This window comes from Drosophila nasuta, chromosome X (assembly GCF_023558535.2).
Source record: "Drosophila nasuta strain 15112-1781.00 chromosome X, ASM2355853v1, whole genome shotgun sequence".
Classification (NCBI taxonomy): Eukaryota; Metazoa; Arthropoda; class Insecta; order Diptera; family Drosophilidae; genus Drosophila; species Drosophila nasuta.
In genome coordinates, this window is record NC_083459.1 from 19,902,165 (window position 1) to 19,922,953 (window position 20,789).

Below are 20,789 nucleotides of genomic sequence, written 5' to 3' on the forward strand. Positions count from 1 at the left end.
GAAATAAATCAGAATATTATTGCATAAAAATTAATACTGTTTTGACTATTAAGGAATTGTACAGCTTTATTTCTCATTCCTGATATATCAGATTTACTTGTTTTCTATATAGTTTTTAGAGTTTATTACCATAGTTTTATTTATATTCCTTTTCACTTTCATTCCTCATCAATATATTTTGCAAAATCAGTCGATTTTTTTAAATTCTTCCCTTTATATTGTGCTCTGTTAATCAAACATAATTTGTTGAATACTCATGAAATTACGAATTACACTAGCACTTGCAAATTGTTGGGCTTCTCTATTTATCTTAATGGTAACAAGATGTTTTTACATAACGAAACTATTAAAGAAACAGCGTGTTTTTACATTTCACGCTTCTATTTCAAAATGGCTTGAATGTCGTTGAAATTTTCGAAGATTGCACTTTGAAATACTGAGCAGACGTGGTTTTATTGTTGTGTACAACATTGTTAATACATTGTTTGATGAAACTTAAGTTAAATTTCAAATAAAAACAAGTAAGAAAACTACCCGCTACCCATTTTGAATAAAAGCAATATATTTTGTGGTATTATTCTCAAAATATACCAAATATACTGCAAAAATGCTAAAAAAAAAATATACCAAATGGTATATGTGGTATATCGATATACCATAGACGGCACAATATACCAGATTGTCAGCCAAAGCAATAAGAACCCCCAGTAAGTAGGCGTTTTTGCCTATACAAAAGTATTTCTTTAATAACTTCGACAATTTTTATCTGATTGCAACCAAATTTTCAGGAATCATAACTACTATAGTTATTACTGTATATACCAAATTCGTAACTCTAGCTTTACGCTTGTTATTCAATTTTTTTTTTGCAAACATAACAAATGCTGTCGAAAAAAATGATGGCTATATCTCTTATAGTCTCTGAGATCTAGGTGTTCATACAGACAGACGGACATGGCTAGATCGTCTCGGCTGTTGACGCTGATCAAGAATATATATTTTAGAGATGCCAGAGATGCCTCCTTCTAGCTGTTACATACATTTCCTGTCGGCACAAAGTTATAATACCCTTCTACCCTATGGGTAGCGGGTATAATTAAATTATGTTTCTAAATGAACAATTTACCCAAAAACCAATTTGCTTCGATACGCAGAAGCCTAACAAATGCATATAAGTTTTTATACCCGCTACCCATAGGGTAGAAGGGTATTATAACTTTGTGCCGACAGGAAATGTATGTAACAGGTAGAAGGAGGCATCTCCGACCCTATAAAGTATATATATTCTTGATCAGCGTCAACAGCCGAGACGATATAGCCATGTCCGTCTGTCCGTCCGTCCGTATGAACACCTAGATCTCAGAGACTATAAGAGATAGAGCTATAATTTTTTTCGACAGCATTTGTTATGTTTGCAAGCAGATCAAGTTTATTTCAAATTTTTGCCACGCCCACTTGCGCCCCCGCAAATCAAAAAAATCGAATAACAAGTGTAATTTTTAAGCTAGAGTTACGAATTTATACAATAATTACTGTAGTAGTTATGATTCCTGAAAATTTGGTTGCGATCAGATAAAAATTGTGGAAGGTTTTAAAGAAATACTTTTGTATGGGCAAAAACGCCTACTTACTAGGGGTCTGAGCGGCTTTGGTCGACAATCTGGTACATTATGCCGTCTATGGTATATTTTGAATGGTGTACTATATCGATATACCATTTGATATATTTTTAGTATTTTTTAGTATTTTCGGTATATTTTGAAAATGATACCGCAATATTTTGCCTTTATTAAAAATGGGTAGCGGGTATCTCACAGTCGAGCACACTCGACTGTAACTTTCTTACTTGTTCATATATGAATTTCTTCATCGATTTTCAAGCTGACTCGAATCGAAAGTTAATAAATCACAAATACATAAAAAAATATAATATAAAAACGTTAATTTCAATGGAATTATTTTGAAATTGAAAATATATATATATGTAATATAGTGACACTTTGAGCTCTAATTAGGACATAATAGAATTAATTTTAAAGGGAAATCAGCAAATAAAGATAGTATAGTCTTCCCATCAATATAATTTCTTGTGTAACGTTTCCTGTATATTCAATATATTTGTTACAAGTTCCTATACTTTAATATATCAGTTTAGGTACATAGTCAGTTGTAGTATCCAAACATAATAATATTATACAAACTGCACTCGCGTGGCAGAACTCTATTCTCGTCATCATCTTTGCTAATTTTAACATGAGCAGGAACAATTGAAAACCTGGCTAAACAATCGATAATAATAAAACATAAGTTTCACTTATTTATATAATTTATTTGTGCAATTGTTCGACTCTAAAAATATGTTAGCACGTGCCTCAGCCGAATATTAAAGCGAGTCCTATTTAAACCCTAACTGCAACTGTATAAAGCATCAGTTCCAATCATCAGTTCTTATCATGAAACTAGCCATTGCCTGTGTTATTGGTAATACATCCAATCCTAAAGCAACCAAAAAAACTTATTAACCTGACCACCCAATTCTCCTTATTTTCAGCGAGCTTCTTGCTCTTGAGCTTCGTCGACTTCTCCGAGGGAACTTCACCGAAGGAAGACTGTGGTTGCACAAAGTCAACCACCAGAGCCCCAACCACATGCAGGACAACCAGACCCCCTCCAACCACTTGCAGGACAACCAGACCCCCTCCAACCACATGCAAGACTACTCCCAGGACCACTCATAAGACAACACACAAGACAACTCGCAGGACAACACGCAGGACAACTCGCAGGACAACACGCAGGACAACTCGCAGAACCACTCGCAGAACCACCCGCAGGACTACACGTAGGACTACAACTCGTAGACCAAGGACAACTCGCAAGCCAAGACCAACCAAGCCATGGAAGCCATGCCGTCCATGTGGTCCTGGTGGCAAGGCCTGCCCTGGCTGCCCAGAGCAAGGAGAACTCTGCAAGGAGCTCTTGGCCCAACTGGAGAAACTTGAGAAGAGGATCAGGGCCTGCGTCTGTGGTCAAAGTGCCTGGCTGTTGTAAAGTGAAAAAGTCAGCTACGACTTTGAATGATGAATCTGGACCCCTATTTGACTGAGTTGATTTAATTATTATTGTATTTTAAATTCACTAAAAAAATAAATATTTATTGTATTGCATAATCTGAAACTTGTAAAATTTTTTTAGATAATTTAAATTTACATATAGTACATAACATTTATGGAAGTTAGACTCCAATCTTCTATTAGATTAAGTCTTCAGATTTAGTAATAAGATTTTAACTGCCACCGAATTATACTGCATGAGCTGAGAATCTAATATTAAAATTGAAGCCTAATTTAATTGTATATTTTTACATTGTATATGAAGGAATAATAGTTCCATATTGAATCTTATAAATACTGATCTAGTATTGACTACATATGTAAATACATAGTCTTTTAAATGTGGATCCGATAATGAACTCGACAAGTAAGAAAGCTACAGTTGAGTGTGCTCGACTGTGAGATACCTGCTACCCATTGTGAATAAAAGCAAAACAGTGCAGTATTAATTTTGAAAAATACCAAATTAATATACTGCAAAAAAATTTAAATTATACCAAATGCTATATTTGGTATATTGATATAGTACTGCATTTCAAAGAGTGCGTTTTTCGCACAATTAATGAATAGAGTAAATGACTAATAAGGAAAACCGAAACCGAAATATTGTTTAATCTGATGATATGTGGGATCATGGTATGCTAATAAATATTCAATCGAAATTAAAAAATCTGCTTTGGAAAATTATAACAATTTCAACTTTTATAGACTCGAATTTATATTTACTAAATACACGTGAAGATTGCCCTAAAAAATTTATGAAAATACCGAGATTCAGTTAAAACAGAATTTCGCATAAAAATATTTGAGTAAATAAATATTTCACCAGCTTATTCCAGTATTAATATATGTTATTAAGACATTTCTCATTTTAGCATTCAATACTTGCTGTAAGAGTTTACAGAGAAAGATCAATTTATTTGAACAAGCTATTTGCACAATTGTTCTATTTATAAAAATTTATAATGCTCCTTCTAAAACTCTTACTATAAATTGGCCAAGCTGAGCCCTAGAAAGCATCAGATTCTTCCTTTGCTTCGAATTGCATTGTGATCCATCATGAAAATTGCTATTGCCTGTCTTATTGGTAAGACTTTTACGACAGTTATTTAAGCAAAAACATCTTTTTGTGGATGAAGGACCTGGTCTAATCTGGTAAATAAATAATTTTCTTTCAGCGAGCTTCTTGCTTTTGAGCTTCGTCGACTTCTCCGAGGGAACTTCACCGGAGGAAGACTGTGGTTGCACAAAGTCAACCACCAGAGCCCCACCAACCACTTGCAGGACAACCAGACCCCCTCCAACCACATGCAAGACTACTCCCAGGACCACTCATAGGACAACACACAAGACAACTCGCAGGACCACCCGCAGAACTACTCGCAGGACGACTCGCAGGACCACTCGCAGGACCACTCGCAGGACGACTCGCAGGACCACTCGCAGGACCACAACTCGTAGACCAAGACCAACCAGACCATGGAGGCCATGTGAGCCATGTGGTCCTGCTGGCAAGGCCTGTCCTGGTTGTCCTGAGCAAGGAGAACTCTGCAAGGACCTCTTGGCTCAACTGCAAGCCATTGAGAACAAGATCAGAGTTTGCGTCTGTGGCCAGAGCCGTTGGTTGGTCTAAACTGAAAAAGGAATCAGTTTTGGTGTCCCAATATTTTGACTAATTGATTAGCTTGATATTAATTTAAAACTTTTTTTTATTGAAATAAATCTGAATCTTATAGCAATTAAATTTTCTTTTTTGTGTCGAAACTTATAACGAATTTAGGTCTCTGGGTTTATTTCTCCGAATTTTTAATAATGTTCTATTATTTCTGCTTGGAGAAGTAATATTAAACTTGCCCATTTTTTAAATATTAAGGCAATTTCATTGTTTTTCTGAAACTCCCAGCATGTTAGATCAGCAGCTACAGCCCCAGTGTGAAAAGAGCTTAATATGCATTGACAAATTAAGCTATTAGTAATCATCTGATAATTCGTTCTTGTAATAGTCGTTCTCAAAAATGTGCATGTACCTATACGTGATATATTGTAAGGAAACGTTTCGCTAAACTTCCGACATACTTAATTGCGAAGACTCTCTTGGCAAAGTCTCTTATAGAGAATCGCCCAAAAATCGCGGAAGAATTTCGCAAGCATTACGGGACTCGTATGACAATCGCGGAAAGCAAGTAACGCGACAATTGAGGGACAATCGCAGAATGATCGCGGGATAATCGTCCGACAATCGTGGTAGGCAAGAATCAGGGGCAATTGAGAGTCAATCGCGGTAGGCAAGAATATCGGGACAATCACGGAATTATCGCTAGATAATCCCCCGACAATCGCGGTAGGCAGGAATCGCGGGACAATCGCGCAAGAGTTGCGTATCGCCTTCTGCGATGCAAAACCTAGTGATCCTTTCATTTGTTCGTCACGTTTACTTCCAAACCAATTATATTCAAAATTAATTAAATGAAATATGGTTACTGAGCACAAATAGCAATATTTTAGCAGTATACAAATTTATAATAAAAGTATAAGTTCAGCATAACTGAATATTATACAAACTGCACTCGCGTGTCAAAACTCTATTCTCGTCATCATCTTTGCTAATTTTAACATGAGCAGGAACAATTGAAAACCTGGCTAAACAATCGATAATAATAAAACATAAGTTTCACTTATTTATATAATTTATTTGTGCAATTGTTCGACTCTAAAAATATGTTAGCACGTGCCTCAGCCGAATATTAAAGCGAGTCCTATTTAAACCCTAACTGCAACTGTATAAAGCATCAGTTCCAATCATCAGTTCTTATCATGAAACTAGCCATTGCCTGTGTTATTGGTAATACATCCAATCCTAAAGCAACCAAAAAACTTATTAACCTGACCACCCAATTCTCCTTATTTTCAGCGAGCTTGCTTGCTCTTGAGCTTCGTCGACTTCTCCGAGGGAACTTCACCGAAGGAAGACTGTGGTTGCACAAAGTCAACCACCAGAGCCCCAACCACATGCAGGACAACCAGACCCCCTCCAACCACTTGCAGGACAACCAGACCCCCTCCAACCACATGCAAGACTACTCCCAGGACCACTCATAAGACAACACACAAGACAACTCGCAGGACAACACGCAGAACAACTCGCAGGACAACACGCAGGACAACTCGCAGAACCACTCGCAGAACCACCCGCAGGACTACACGTAGGACTACAACTCGTAGACCAAGGACAACTCGCAAGCCAAGACCAACCAAGCCATGGAAGCCATGCCGTCCATGTGGTCCTGGTGGCAAGGCCTGCCCTGGCTGCCCAGAGCAAGGAGAACTCTGCAAGGAGCTCTTGGCCCAACTGGAGAAACTTGAGAAGAGGATCAGGGCCTGCGTCTGTGGTCAAAGTGCCTGGCTGTTGTAAAGTGAAAAAGTCAGCTAAGACTTTGAATGATGAATCTGGACCCCTATTTGACTGAGTTGATTTAATTATTATTGTATTTTAAATTCACTAAAAAATAAATATTTATTGTATTGCATAATCTGAAACTTGTAAAATTTTTTTAGATAATTTAAATTTACATATAGTACATAACATTTATGGAAGTTAGACTCCAATCTTCTATTAGATTAAGTCTTCAGATTTAGTAATAAGATTTTAACTGCCACCGAATTATACTGCATGAGCTGAGAATCTAATATTAAAATTGAAGCCTAATTTAATTGTATATTTTTACATTGTATATGAAGGAATAATAGTTCCATATTGAATCTTATAAATACTGATCTAGTATTGACTACATATGTAAATACATAGTCTTTTAAATGTGGATCCGATAATGAACTTGACAAGTAAGAAAGCTACAGTTGAGTGTACTCGACTTGCTACCCATTGTGAATAAAAGCAAAACAGTGCAGTATTAATTTTGAAATATACCAAATTAATATACTGCAAAAAATTTAAATTATACCAAATGCTATATTTGGTATATTGATATAGTACTGCATTTCAAAGAGTGCGTTTTTCGCACAATTAATGAATAGAGTAAATGACTAATAAGGAAAACCGAAACCGAAATATTGTTTAATCTGATTATATGTGGGATCATGCTATGCTAATAAATATTCAATCGAAATTAAAAAATCTGCTTTGGAAAATTATAACAATTTCAACTTTTATAGACTCGAATTAAATGTCCACTTGTAGGTATGTACATATATATTTATATTTACTAAATACACGTGAAGATTGCCCTAAAAAATTTATGGAAATACCGAGATTCAGTTAAAACAGAATTTCGCATAAAAATATTTGAGTAAATAAATATTTCACCAGCTTAATCCAGTATTAATATATGTTATTAAGACATTTATCATTTTATCATTCAATACTTGCTGTAAGAGTTTACAAAGAAAGATCAATTTATTTGAACAAGCTATTTGCACAATTGTTCTATTTATAAAAATTTATAATGCTCCTTCTAAAACTCTTACTATAAATTGGCCAAGCTGAGCCCTAGAAAGCATCAGATTCTTCCTTTGCTTTGAATTGCATTGTGATCCATCATGAAAATTGCTATTGCCTGTCTTATTGGTAAGACTTTTACGACAGTTATTTAAGCAAAAACATCTTTTTGTGGATGAAGGACCTGGTCTAATCTGGTAAATAAATAATTTTCTTTCAGCGAGCTTCTTGCTTTTGAGCTTCGTCGACTTCTCCGAGGGAACTTCACCGGAGGAAGACTGTGGTTGCACAAAGTCAACCACCAGAGCCCCACCAACCACTTGCAGGACAACCAGACCCCCTCCAACCACATGCAAGACTACTCCCAGGACCACTCATAGGACAACACACAAGACAACTCGCAGGACCACCCGCAGAACTACTCGCAGGACGACTCGCAGGACGACTCGCAGGACCACTCGCAGGACCACAACTCGTAGACCAAGACCAACAACCCGCAGACCAAGACCAACCAGACCATGGAGGCCATGTGAGCCATGTGGTCCTGCTGGCAAGGCCTGTCCTGGTTGTCCTGAGCAAGGAGAACTCTGCAAGGATCTCTTGGCTCAACTGCAAGCCATTGAGAACAAGATTAGAGTTTGCGTCTGTGGCCAGAGCCGTTGGTTGGTCTAAACTGAAAAAGGAATCAGTTTTGGTGTCACAATATTTTGACTAATTGATTAGCTTGATATTGATTTGAAACTTTTTTTTATTGAAATAAATCGGAATATTATAGCAATTAAATTTTCTTTTTTGTGTCGAAAATTATAATGAATTTAGGTCTCTGGGTTTATTTCTCCGAATTTTTAATAATGTTCTATTATTTCTGCTTGGAGAAGTAATATTAAATTTGCCAATTTTTTAAATATTAAGGCAATTTCATTGTTTTTCTGAAACTCCCAGCATGTTAGATCAGCAGCTACAGCCCTAGTGTGAAAAGAGCTTAATATGCATTGACAAATTAAGCTATTAGTAATCATCTGATAATTCGTTCTTGTAATAGTCGTTCTCAAAAATGTGCATGTGTCTATACGTGTTATATTGTAAGGGGACGTAAAGACTTGGTAAAGTCTTGGAAGTCTCTTATGGAGAATCGCCCAAAAATCGCGGAAGAATTTCGCAAGCATTACGGGACTCGTATGACAATCGCGGTAAGTAAGTAACGCAGGACAATCATTCGACAATTGAGGAACAATCGCAGAATGATCGCGGGATAATCGTCCGACAATCGCGGTAGGCAAGAATCAGGGGCAATTGGGAGTCAATCGCGGTAGGCAAGAATATCGGGACAATCACGGAATGATCGCTAGATAATCCCCCGACAATCGCGGTAGGCAGGAATCGCGGAAGGATGGCGCAAAAGTTGCGTATCGCCTTCCGCGATGCAAAACCTAGTGATCCTTTCATTTGTTCGTCACGTTTACTTCCAAACCAATTATATTCAAAATTAATTAAATGAAATATGGTTACTGAGCACAAATAGCAATATTTTAGCAGTATACAAATTTATAATAAAAGTATAAGTTCAGCATAACTGAATATTATACAAACTGCACTCGCGTGTCAAAACTCTATTCTCGTCATCATCTTTGCTAATTTTAACATGAGCAGGAACAATTGAAAACCTGGCTAAACAATCGATAATAATAAAACATAAGTTTCACTTATTTATATAATTTATTTGTGCAATTGTTCGACTCTAAAAATATGTTAGCACGTGCCTCAGCCGAATATTAAAGCGAGTCCTATTTAAACCCTAACTGCAACTGTAGAAAGCATCAGTTCCAATCATCAGTTCTTATCATGAAACTAGCCATTGCCTGTGTTATTGGTAATACATCCAATCCTAAAGCAACCAAATGACTTATTAACCTGAGCACCCAATTCTCCTTATTTTCAGCGAGCTTCTTGCTCTTGAGCTTCGTCGACTTCTCCGAGGGAACTTCACCGAAGGAAGACTGTGGTTGCACAAAGTCAACCACCAGAGCCCCAACCACATGCAGGACAACCAGACCCCCTCCAACCACTTGCAGGACAACCAGACCCCCTCCAACCACATGCAAGACTACTCCCAGGACCACTCATAAGACAACACACAAGACAACTCGCAGGACAACACGCAGGACAACTCGCAGGACAACACGCAGGACAACTCGCAGAACCACTCGCAGAACCACTCGCAGAACCACCCGCAGGACTACAACTCGTAGACCAAGGACAACTCGCAAGCCAAGACCAACCAAGCCATGGAAGCCATGCCGTCCATGTGGTCCTGGTGGCAAGGCCTGCCCTGGCTGCCCAGAGCAAGGAGAACTCTGCAAGGAGCTCTTGGCCCAGCTAGAGAAACTTGAGAAGAGGATCAGGGCCTGCGTCTGTGGTCAAAGTGCCTGGCTGTTGTAAAACAAAAGAATTGCTTTCGACTGATGAATCTTCTTGATCTTATGATAAACTTACTGATTAATTAAAATTTTTTTTGCTAAGATAAATAAAAATAATATATTTGCATATAAATTTTTAAGCTGTGTTATATTTTTTAGCAGCCAGTAAAGAGTTTATTTTTATAATTACATTTTAAGAGGTTGAGTTTCACATTTATGCCAACTCAAAATTGAAAAATGGTTAGGAAAAAAACAATTTCCATTACTTTCAAAAATAGAAAAATTAAATTTGGAATAAAATATTAAAAAATATGTGCTCTCATTTATATACATATATATTCCAATTTAATAGTCCTGAGACTAACAATTGTTTTAAATTTTATATGTTTTAATTTATATGCTGTGTTTATTGTGGATCTCTTTAAACAGCTGTCATATTTTGATTGCTCGGAATATATTCTTCAGGTGAAATATGACTACAACAAATATAGATACATTGCCTTGCTACAGTAAACTCAAATCCAATATGAGATGAACAGAGTATCGCAGGTTTAGTTTTATTATAAACACTTTCAATTCGTAAATTCACTTACATTTTGGATATGTTCATTCTTTGGTGATCATGTAACGAAAGCGTGTTAAGTGAACTTTGTGTCAGTTTTTACGACGCGTGCGTTAAACAAATAGCCTTGAACTTTTTGAAATGGAAATTTTTTATAATATATTTTTAAAGAAGTTATATGGGTGTGTTTGTTCAATTGCTTGTATCTGTAATGAAGAGCCCTATATAATGGGAGCGTAGATTCGGCCAAAGCATCAGTTTCTACCTATACGTCATAAAGGGATTCAGCAGAGAGCCCTCCCGGACCTATCGTCATGAAACTGACGATCGTCTTTCTTATTGGTATGTTCGCTACTTCATCACATTTCATATAAAATACTAACCTTTTATCAATTACATCAAGTGAGCATTGTGCTCGTAAGCATTGTCGATCACAGTGCAGCAAAGGAACGCCGAAGGCACAAGGGGCACCCAGCTAGGGGCAATCAAGGATCGTGTCCCTGCGAAACGAAGAAACCACCTCACAGGGAACCGTGTAAAACGAGAAAACCACACCATAAAGAACCCTGTAAGACAAAAAGACCACATACAAAGAAACCCCGTAAAACAAAAAAACCACATCACAAGCAACCCTGTGGTTGTGGTTGCGAAACCACGCGAAAGGCGACGAGAAGACCAACACGTAGAAGGACAACGCATAAACCACCTCGTAGAACTACTCGAAGGCCACCTTGTGAAACAACACGTAAACCACCGTGCGACACCACTCGAAGGCCACCTTGGGACACTACTCGAAGGCCACCTTGTGAAACAACACGTAAACCACCGTGCGACACCACTCGAAGGCCACCTTGGGACACTACTCGAAGGCCACCTTGTGAAACAACGCATAAACCACCCTGTGAAACCACTCGAAGGCCACCTTGTGAAACAACACGTAAACCTCCGTGCGACACCACTCGAAGGCCACCTTGGGACACTACACGAAGGCCACCTTGTGAAACAACGCAAAAACCACCCTGTGAAACCACTCGAAGGCCACCCTGTGAAACCACTCGAAGGCCACCTTGTGAAACAACACGTAAACCTCCGTGCGACACCACTCGAAGGCCACCTTGGGACACTACACGAAGGCCACCTTGTGAAACAACGCATAAACCACCCTGTGAAACCACTCGAAAGCCACCTTGGGACACTACTCGAAGGCCACCTTGTGAAACAACGCAAAAACCACCCTGTGAAACCACTCGAAGGCCACCTTGTGAAACAACACGTAAACCTCCGTGCGACACCACTCGAAGGCCACCTTGGGAAACTACTCGAAGGCCACCTTGTGAAACAACGCATAAACCTCCGTGCGATACCACTAGAAGGCCACCTTGGGAAACTACGACGAAGTGTAGCACCACTCGACAAACTACTCGAAGAACTACGAGAAGGACGACTCACAGAACCACTAGAAGGACTACACACAGAACTTCTCGAAGAACCACTCGACGAACCACTAGGCGAACCACTCGAAGAACTACTCGAAGAACCACTGGCAGAACCACACGAAGAACTACTCGAAGAACAACGGGAAGAACTACTAGAAGGACTACTCGTAGAACCACTGGAAGAACCACTCGAAGAACTACTCGAAGAACCACTAGAAGGACTACTCGTAGAACCACTCGAAGAACTACTCGAAGAACCACTAGAAGAACTACTCGTAGAACCACTGGAAGAACCACTCGAAGGACAACGCAACCTTGTGAAACAACTCACAGAACCACTAGAAGTACTACTCGTAGAACCACTGGAAGAACCACTCGAAGGACAACGCAACCTTGTGAAACAACTCACAGAACCACTAGAAGTACTACTCGTAGAACCACTGGAAGAACCACTCAAAGGACAACGCAACCTTGTGAAACAACTCACAGAACCACTAGAAGCACTACCCGTAGAACCACTGGAAGAACCACTCAAAGGACAACGCAACCTTGTGAAACAACTCACAGAACCACTCGAAGTACTACACGTGAGACTACTCGAAGAACCACTAGAAGCACTACTCGTAGAACCACTCGAAGAACTACTCGAAGAACCACTAGAAGAACTACTCGTAGAACCACTGGAAGAACCACTCAAAGGACAACGCAACCTTGTGAAACAACTCACAGAACCACTAGAAGTACTACACGTGAGACTACTCGAAGAACCACTAGAAGCACTACTCGTAGAACCACTCGAAGAACTACTCGAAGAACCACTAGAAGAACTACTCGTAGAACCACTGGAAGAACCACTCAAAGGACAACGCAACCTTGTGAAACAACTCACAGAACCACTAGAAGTACTACACGTGAGACTACTCGAAGAACCACTAGAAGGACTACTCGTAGAACCACACGTCGAACCACTCGAAGAACTACACGTCGAACCACTTGGAGGACAACACGTAGAACCACTCGTCGAACCACTCGAAGAACTACACGTCGAACCACTCGAAGGACAACTCGCAGGACAACACCTCGAACCACGCGTCGAACCACTCGACGAACTACACGTCGAACCACTTGGAGGACAACACGCAGAACCACTCGTCGAACCACACCACGAACCACTCCTAGAACGACCTGTAGCCCAACAAGAACGACTCCATGGCCCACTTGGCGACCATGTGCGCCATGTGGACCTGGTGGTCAGCGTTGCTCCGGATGTCCTTTGCAACCGGAACTGTGCAAGGACCTCATAGCCAAGCTGAAATCAATCGAGAAATCGATTAGGGTCTGTGTCTGTGGTGAGCGTTCTTGGCAACTATAGAGCTTCATATGTATATGACCCTTGAATTTATTTCGTTTCTGATTTTGCCTAATTTGAAATATTGCTTTATCCACATACAATTCCAAATGAAAAATGCAATTATTAAAATTTCAAAATTCCATAATTCTATAATAATACGAAATTCAAATATTAAAAGATTCCAAAACTCCATAAATGTTAAAAAAAAAAACCATACAAATTTTTAATACGAAATCTTAATATTTGACAGCTAAATGATATAGTTATACGATCCAGTTAATATTTGGTTTCCATAGTAAAAAATGGAATCTGCTCGAAATTTTAGCAAGATCGATTTTAAATTAATAGAACAGTTTGCTGGTGAATAAGCGAATAGACAGAGGGACGGATTTGGTATTTTTTTTATACATATATACTATATGCTTCTTTGAGATGCCATCACAAATCACTGACTAAGTGGATACCCTGTATTTGCTAAGAGCGGCAATCCTTTATGGCTGACAGAAACACGTGGTGCACAGACTATTAATCACGTCTGCTTTGAGCCTTTTATGCGAGTTGCAGTGTGGAAATGAAGCCATAGCTGGGCAAGAGTTATTTTTATTCAACTTGTATTTTCTTTTGTGTTTCTTTTTTGGCAGTGGCAATTGCCAATGGCAAAAGTTCAAAGTGCAGCCTGAGGCGGAAACGAAAGCGCAGTGGGGGCAAGTGCAAGCTTTCGTTTTGCGGCCGGCGAAGTTTGAAAAAAGGAAGCCAACGAGCCTGAGAACGAAAAGTCCAGAAGCAATTGGAAGCACGCATGTGTGTGTGTGTGTGTTTGTGTGCTCTAATTGGAGTTTATTACGTCGCAGGCAGCAAGCAGTCATAGCAAGCAGCAGAGGAGACGGCGGTTTGTTGTTGTTATGTTTTGACTGTGCCAAAGACGAGCAGAGATGGAGAAGAAGCAAATAGAAAGAGAGTGAAAACCGGGTGAGTATGGCACATGGTGCGATAACAACAACAAAATGCTACCAAAGAGAGTGAGCTGTGTAGAAGGGGAGCTAACAGGATGACGAAAGACGATGTGAAGCAGCAGTTAGGAAAATGCGTCGCAAAAACACAGCGCAGGTGCAAAGAGTGCAAGTCATGACGACGGCCGGCAGGACGAGACAGCAACAGAGAGAGAGAGAGAGAGAGAGAGCGAGAGAGCAGCAACACAGAGAGAGCGCATCGAAAGAGAGCGTAAAGCACATCAATATAGTTGCAGAGCACAGTGCATGTCAAACTGCGCTGCGCTGCTGTCGAGGATGTGTGAGTGGAAAAAACCGGAAGACAAAAGTAGTGGTAAGGCCAAGAAACTGAGCCACAAAACAGAGAAGCGACAACCAACAACAATGTGCAAGTTGTGCGTAATACAAAGAGTGAGCCAACGAGAGCGAGAGAGGAAGAGAGAGAGAGGAAGAGAGAGAGAGAGAGAGAGAGAGCTAACAAGAGAGCGTCAAAGCCACGTCGTAAGATGTGAATGAAAACAGTGAAACGTCAACGCCGGCGCTGACTGTGCAACAATTTGTTGCCGCAAAAACAAGCTTGCAGAGCTAGACAGAGCGAGAGAGAGAGAGAGAGAGTTGAAGCAGCAGCAGAGCAACAACTGTTAAATTGTGCAATGAAGGCAGCAAGCAAATTGTCAACGTAACGTCCAGCAGCATGACGCAAGCTTCGTGCCACAAATGCAACAACAACAAGAAAAGCAACAACAACAAGGAGAGCGCTGTCATCGCCCACGCGACACCAGCTGCCTTAATTAACTGTGCTGTATCCGGGGAATTGCAGTCAAATAGAGCAAAGCAAGCTAGCTACCGAACTTGCAACACACGACCTCGCACTCCCTCAACTCGCACCTGCCTCAACTGCAGCCCAATTGCCATGCGGTGGCATGTGGCATCATTAGAAGCAGTAGAGCGCAATTTGTTGCTTGCATTAGAGCCATCGATAGGCCAAAAGCTTCAACTTCCACATCCACTTCCACCTGCACCTGAGTGTGGCAGCAACGATTGATGTGGCATATTCATAATGCTCGCTGCAGCCTGTGGCAAGTCGCTTTTGGGAATACTTGCCTCACTTAATTGAGTTTGCGAGTTGGCTGAGGACACTTTGTCGAATTAGATATATTCGTTTTTTAATTGCAGCAACTTTTTATCGCATCTCATTTAATTGGGCATTATTTTTTCCATCAAACTTATTGCGTTTTAATGCCATCGATCGGCAAAGGAAATTATTTAAAACTTTGTGGGCTTTTTTTGTATTCAATTCTAAATTCAACACTAGAAAGTCGCCAGCTTTTCCTTATTTTCTGGATAACCTAATGTAATTAGTATTATTATTAATATTGCCTTATAATGTTGCCTATTATTATCAGCATTATCATTAGCATTTGTATTAATTTAATTTGCATGTGTCCTTTACAGAAAATATCATTGACAATAATAATTCTTTGTGCTGATTAGCTTTAACATTGAAATTGCAATGAAATTGATTTAGTTTAAGCATTATGATTGTCATTAGCTTCAGCATTATTACTAATATAATTAATTTTTTGTATTAATTGATAAATGCAACACTAGAAAACACTTTATTACATTTGCTTGATATTTTCAGTATTAGAATTATCATTAGTATTATTATTATCATCAGTATTAACATTATCATTAGTATTGTTATTAATGGTGCATTGCAAGTGACTTGTAAGCATTTGAGCATTATTATTATCATTAACATTATTATTATTTGCTTGAAATTTTCAGTGTTAGCATTATCATTGGTATTATTATTATCATTAGTATTAGCATTATCATTAGTATTATTATTAATGGTGCATTGCATGTCATTTGTAAGCATTTGAGTATTATTATTATTATTAATATTACTATTATTGACCACATAAATATCACATTATCTTTAGAATAATTTTAATATTAATTTACATGTATTCACTTAGGCAATGTTATCATAAACTGATAATTATTCAATTTTGCATTATCATTAGTTTTTAAAATATATTTCCTTGCATTTGCTTTCACATTAACTTTGACACTTTCATTTTGGCACTTAGATTAGATTAATGAAAGAAATAAGAATTAATATTGACAGTCATTAAACATATATCGTTCACATTGCAACTGAAATAATCTATACAACATTTACATATAAGTATTCTAATAATTGAATGAATATCGGACTTTAATAATAGCAAGTTCGTGGTTCGGGTTTGTAAAATACAACTTGCATTATAGTTATATCATCGAGGCAAAAATAAAGCAAACGATTATCGAACGGTTCAAAGTAGCAAGAGTTCAGTGCAAAATAAAGATTAATTGTGTGGAATCAATGCAATTAGCGTAGCGTATTTAAATGCTTTGCAGTTAACTGAGATGATGCAATGCTGAAGAGAGAGAGAGAGAGAGAGAGAGAGAGAGAGAGAGAGAGACGATTAGCTGTTTCAGCTGCTCTCAGCTGATTGAAGGATAATGTGATTGATTACTACAATATATGAAGTAACTTATTGGAATAGTGTAGAAATCCAGTTGACAGCTGCCGAATACTTCATTCAGGGTGTCATAACTAAGTATTTTTGCGTGTACTTTCCACTCTCTCCAGTCTTTTGCTTTGAGCTGTTAAAGTTTTTAATTAAAATTCCATGGAATTCCAGCAGATTAAGCACTTGACGTAACTTTGCACTTGTTAGATGTTGTTGTTGCTGTTGCAATTTACACTGCATTTGTCAGGTTTTGTTGTGCAGAGCCCAGCTCTGTTACTCATACGCCACGTTGGCACGCATTTCGTTGCAGTCTGGCATTGAAGCACTACTCCTCTCCTTCTCTCCTTCCCTTCACCTTTCGCTCTTTCTTTATTGCTATTGTTGGCTCAACGTGACAGGTGAACACAACAAAATGACTTGAAATGTCAGGCAGGCAGCTAAAAGGGTTCGACCTTAGCTTCAACTCGTTGTTTCGAGGCGCAGGAGTGCGAGAAAAACTTCAACATGTAAGCATGTAAGCACATTCCCCTCTAGCACACTTCTTCCTCCCTCTCTCTACTCTCTACTCTCTCCTCACTTATTCTTGAGCTGATTATGTGAATGGTTCTTAAACTGCAGCTGGGCTAAGTTCATTTTGCTTTACAAATCTCTCATAAAAATTGCATTTTCATATGCATTACTAAATATTTATACTTTTCAGATTTATGTTTTGCTATTCTATGATTGTTCAGTCTCCATATTTATCTGTTTCGAATTATCATAATTGAGGAAAATACTTTCAATCAATATTTAATAGTTGTCAATCAATTAAGTTATTGTTATCAAAAAATAGAATATAAATGAATTTATGATCTGAGCTGACTGTTTTGGCCTTTGGTTAAAATATATTCAACATATATTTCAAAACTGAAAGTAAGGAGTAATTTTTCTAATGCAAACAAAAAAATATCATACATATAGTATAATATATTTTTGGAGTAATAATAATTAAACTGAAACACATAGTATAATATGTTTTTGGAGTAATAATTAAACTTCCACCATATAAAAGTTTTGAGTTACAAAATTGAAACTCATAAAAACAGAAAAAGTCGTCTAGTTTCTTAAATCAAGAACATTCGTCTTAAAAATTGTGTTCTTAAAATAAGATCACTTTCAGAAGAAATTCTTACAAATAAGAAAAAAAATGACTGAAAAATGCCAATTTCCCAAAATAAGATCAATGATAAAAATTTTGTAAATGATCAACAACTGAATAACTAAATGCGCTAATCAAATAATAAATAAGTATGTAGTACAAAAAAATAAACAATAAAATATTATACAATATTTTTTGATGTTATATGATGTTATTTTTGATGTTATTTCTAGTCTTAACACTAAACGATTTTTTCTTCTTATTAACAACAACTTGAGTCTTATATTAAATGTTCTTGACATCAAGTTAAGTTTGCTAACATTCAGATTTTTATGTTGTTGATGCAAAGTCTTCATTTTAGAACTTTTTTTTCTGTATAGAGTACAAACCAATTTAAAATTTTCTACCAAACAGCATAATAAAACCAAAACAATATCAGAATTAGAATTAGAATTCATGACATTTCAATGTTTAAACTGCAAAACTACAAACTATAATAGAACTACAAAATTCTTGACATTACAATGTTTAAACTAAGAAACTATAAGCTATAATAAAGGCATCGTAAATATGAGTTTTGAGTTTAAAAAAAATTGAAACTTGGAAAAGCGGAAAATATATCTACTTATTATTTGTATCGCAAATTAGAAAACTGCAAAATAAAATCTTCCTTTTTAAAGTCTAATTATAAAAATACATTCATTGAAATTCAAAGTACATTCAAAATATATAAAATATTTTCGAATTATTCCTTTAAAATTCTTGACTTGTTGTAACAACATTAAAATATATGGTATGTTATATTACTACAATATGAATAAGCTTCAGTTCATGGCTTCCTAATCTAATGAATACTACAATATATAAGTCGGTATTATAATGCAACTTTGCATGTGATACATAAATCAATTGTGCTACTGAATGTTGTGGCAACAGTTGCTGTTGTTGTTGATGTTGTTGTTGCTGTTGCGTTTCCCTTGCGCATATTGCATTGAACTTGAGAGGTCAACGCCTCAGCCTCCTCGCATATTGTGCTGTTCTCCCTTCCCCTCTTCCCCCCTTTCCCAGCCTTTTGCCAGCACATCATCGCCACACACATCACACATCATAATCATACTTGGAAGTCGGAGGTAATCGGTAATCATATGGCTTGGCACGCTCATGCATTTATATGTATATATACCACATATCAGGCTATATATAGCGAGAGGAGAGAGAGTAAGAGAGATGGAGAAGGAGATATGCTATATGCAGGCCTGCAAAGCATAGACAAAGTGACGAAATGACTAATTGACTGACTGACTGATTGACCGACAGACCAACAACAACAACAACATCTCTGATTGCCATTGAGTCTGCACTTTGATTATGCTCCCTGATGCCTTATTGTTGCAGTCGCTGTCGTTGTCGCTGGGAGTTATGCGGGGCGTAAAGAGCGTGATATGCATGCAGATAGAGCCAAAGAGGGAGATGGAAAGAGAGAGAGAGAGAGTGAGAGCGAGCGAGTGAGGAAACATTTCCATTGTTGCGTTTTCCATTTTCGACTGCATTTTGCATTTGCTCTCTGTATCTCTCTCTCTTCTCTATATGCATTTGTATATATCGACATGTGTGTGTGTGTGTGTTTGGGCATGTTTGCTGCACACACTCACACACACTTGCATTCGCATTCACAGACTTATTCATCGCTTTATATGTACATACAACAAGTAGTCGGACTTTTGTGCCTCTTTTTCATGCATAATTCTCTGGCTGCCTTGCGTTTTGTTTCGCTTTTCGCATTTCCCTCGGACCATGCCCTACTCCACCCCCACCCCCACTCCCCTTTCCTCCACCCTCTAGCTAGGCAACACTTAACATTGAAAACGAACGTTGACATAAATGCAATCAGCACGCGCCATACACTGAGCATAGAGGGGAACTTCTCCTCCTCCTCCCCCTCCTCCTCCGTTATAGTGTGGGAGGAGAACGATTTCAACTTGACAGCCAAGCAATTAGATAGTAGGGAGGAGGAGGAGAAGGGTGGGCAATAAATGCAATTTCATAAAACATTAACGATGAAACGAGTAGTTGAAATAATGCTTCAAATGCTTCAATTGCGATTTCATTTGCTAAATTACTCGCAGCGAAAATCAACTCGATAACTGTCCATCACTTGCAGTCATCAAAATCATCAGTTTTGTAGAGCAACATTTTATTTGAAAAGTTTATTTTTCATACACAGCTGCGAATTTGAATATAACACGACTTTGAAGTGCGTAAATTTTCGAAAAAAACAAAACACATCGAGTTTTTGAGAAGATATGATGGTGTAAAATAATGCAATCCAATATAATAAGGAATTATAATAACATTCTTAAATATGTGATTATTAAAAATAACAAAAAAAAAATATAGTTACCATAATAAAATAATACCCAAATAAACTGTTTTTATTATTATACTTAAAATATACCAAAGTGATATACCGAAAAATTACGGAAATACACCAAAAGTCTATATTTGGTATATTAATATACTAAAACATTTACAATATGCCATAGAGTACAAAATATGGCCAACAACTTCATACGAAAAATAATGAATAAGAAATTACAATTGCATATTAAACATTAAATTATTCAAAAATAATTAAGATAATTATATTATAATATATTACGATTATATAAAAACTTATACATATTTGGTATATCAGTATACTAGTATACTATTTTAAATATACTATTACATTATATTAAGATTATAATAATTCTTAAAATTGAATCATACCAAAAAATTTAATATATCGGAAAATATTAAAATACA

At 37.6% G+C, this 20,789-nt stretch overlaps 2 protein-coding genes across 2 annotated transcripts in view; one reads left to right on the plus strand and one right to left on the minus strand.

Moving 5' to 3' along the window:
• Positions 1–9,350: 9,350 nt before the first annotated feature.
• Positions 9,351–10,081, plus strand: LOC132796636 (salivary glue protein Sgs-3-like). Its single transcript, XM_060807879.1, has 2 exons — positions 9,351–9,436; positions 9,506–10,081. The coding sequence occupies exons 1-2, from the start codon at positions 9,409–9,411 to the stop codon at positions 10,003–10,005; spliced, it is 528 nt and encodes a 175-aa protein (XP_060663862.1). The 5' UTR covers positions 9,351–9,408; the 3' UTR covers positions 10,006–10,081.
• A 939-nt stretch (positions 10,082–11,020) lies between these two features.
• LOC132795653 (uncharacterized protein DDB_G0271670-like) overlaps positions 11,021–20,789 on the minus strand; it is a 33,861-nt gene continuing 24,092 nt past the window's right edge. The window contains exons 2-3 of the mRNA XM_060806510.1: positions 11,780–13,290; positions 11,021–11,111 (exon numbers count right to left, since the gene is read on the minus strand). Coding sequence (XP_060662493.1) covers positions 11,021–11,111; positions 11,780–13,290 — 1,602 coding nt within the window. The remainder of the gene's footprint in view (positions 11,112–11,779; positions 13,291–20,789) is intronic.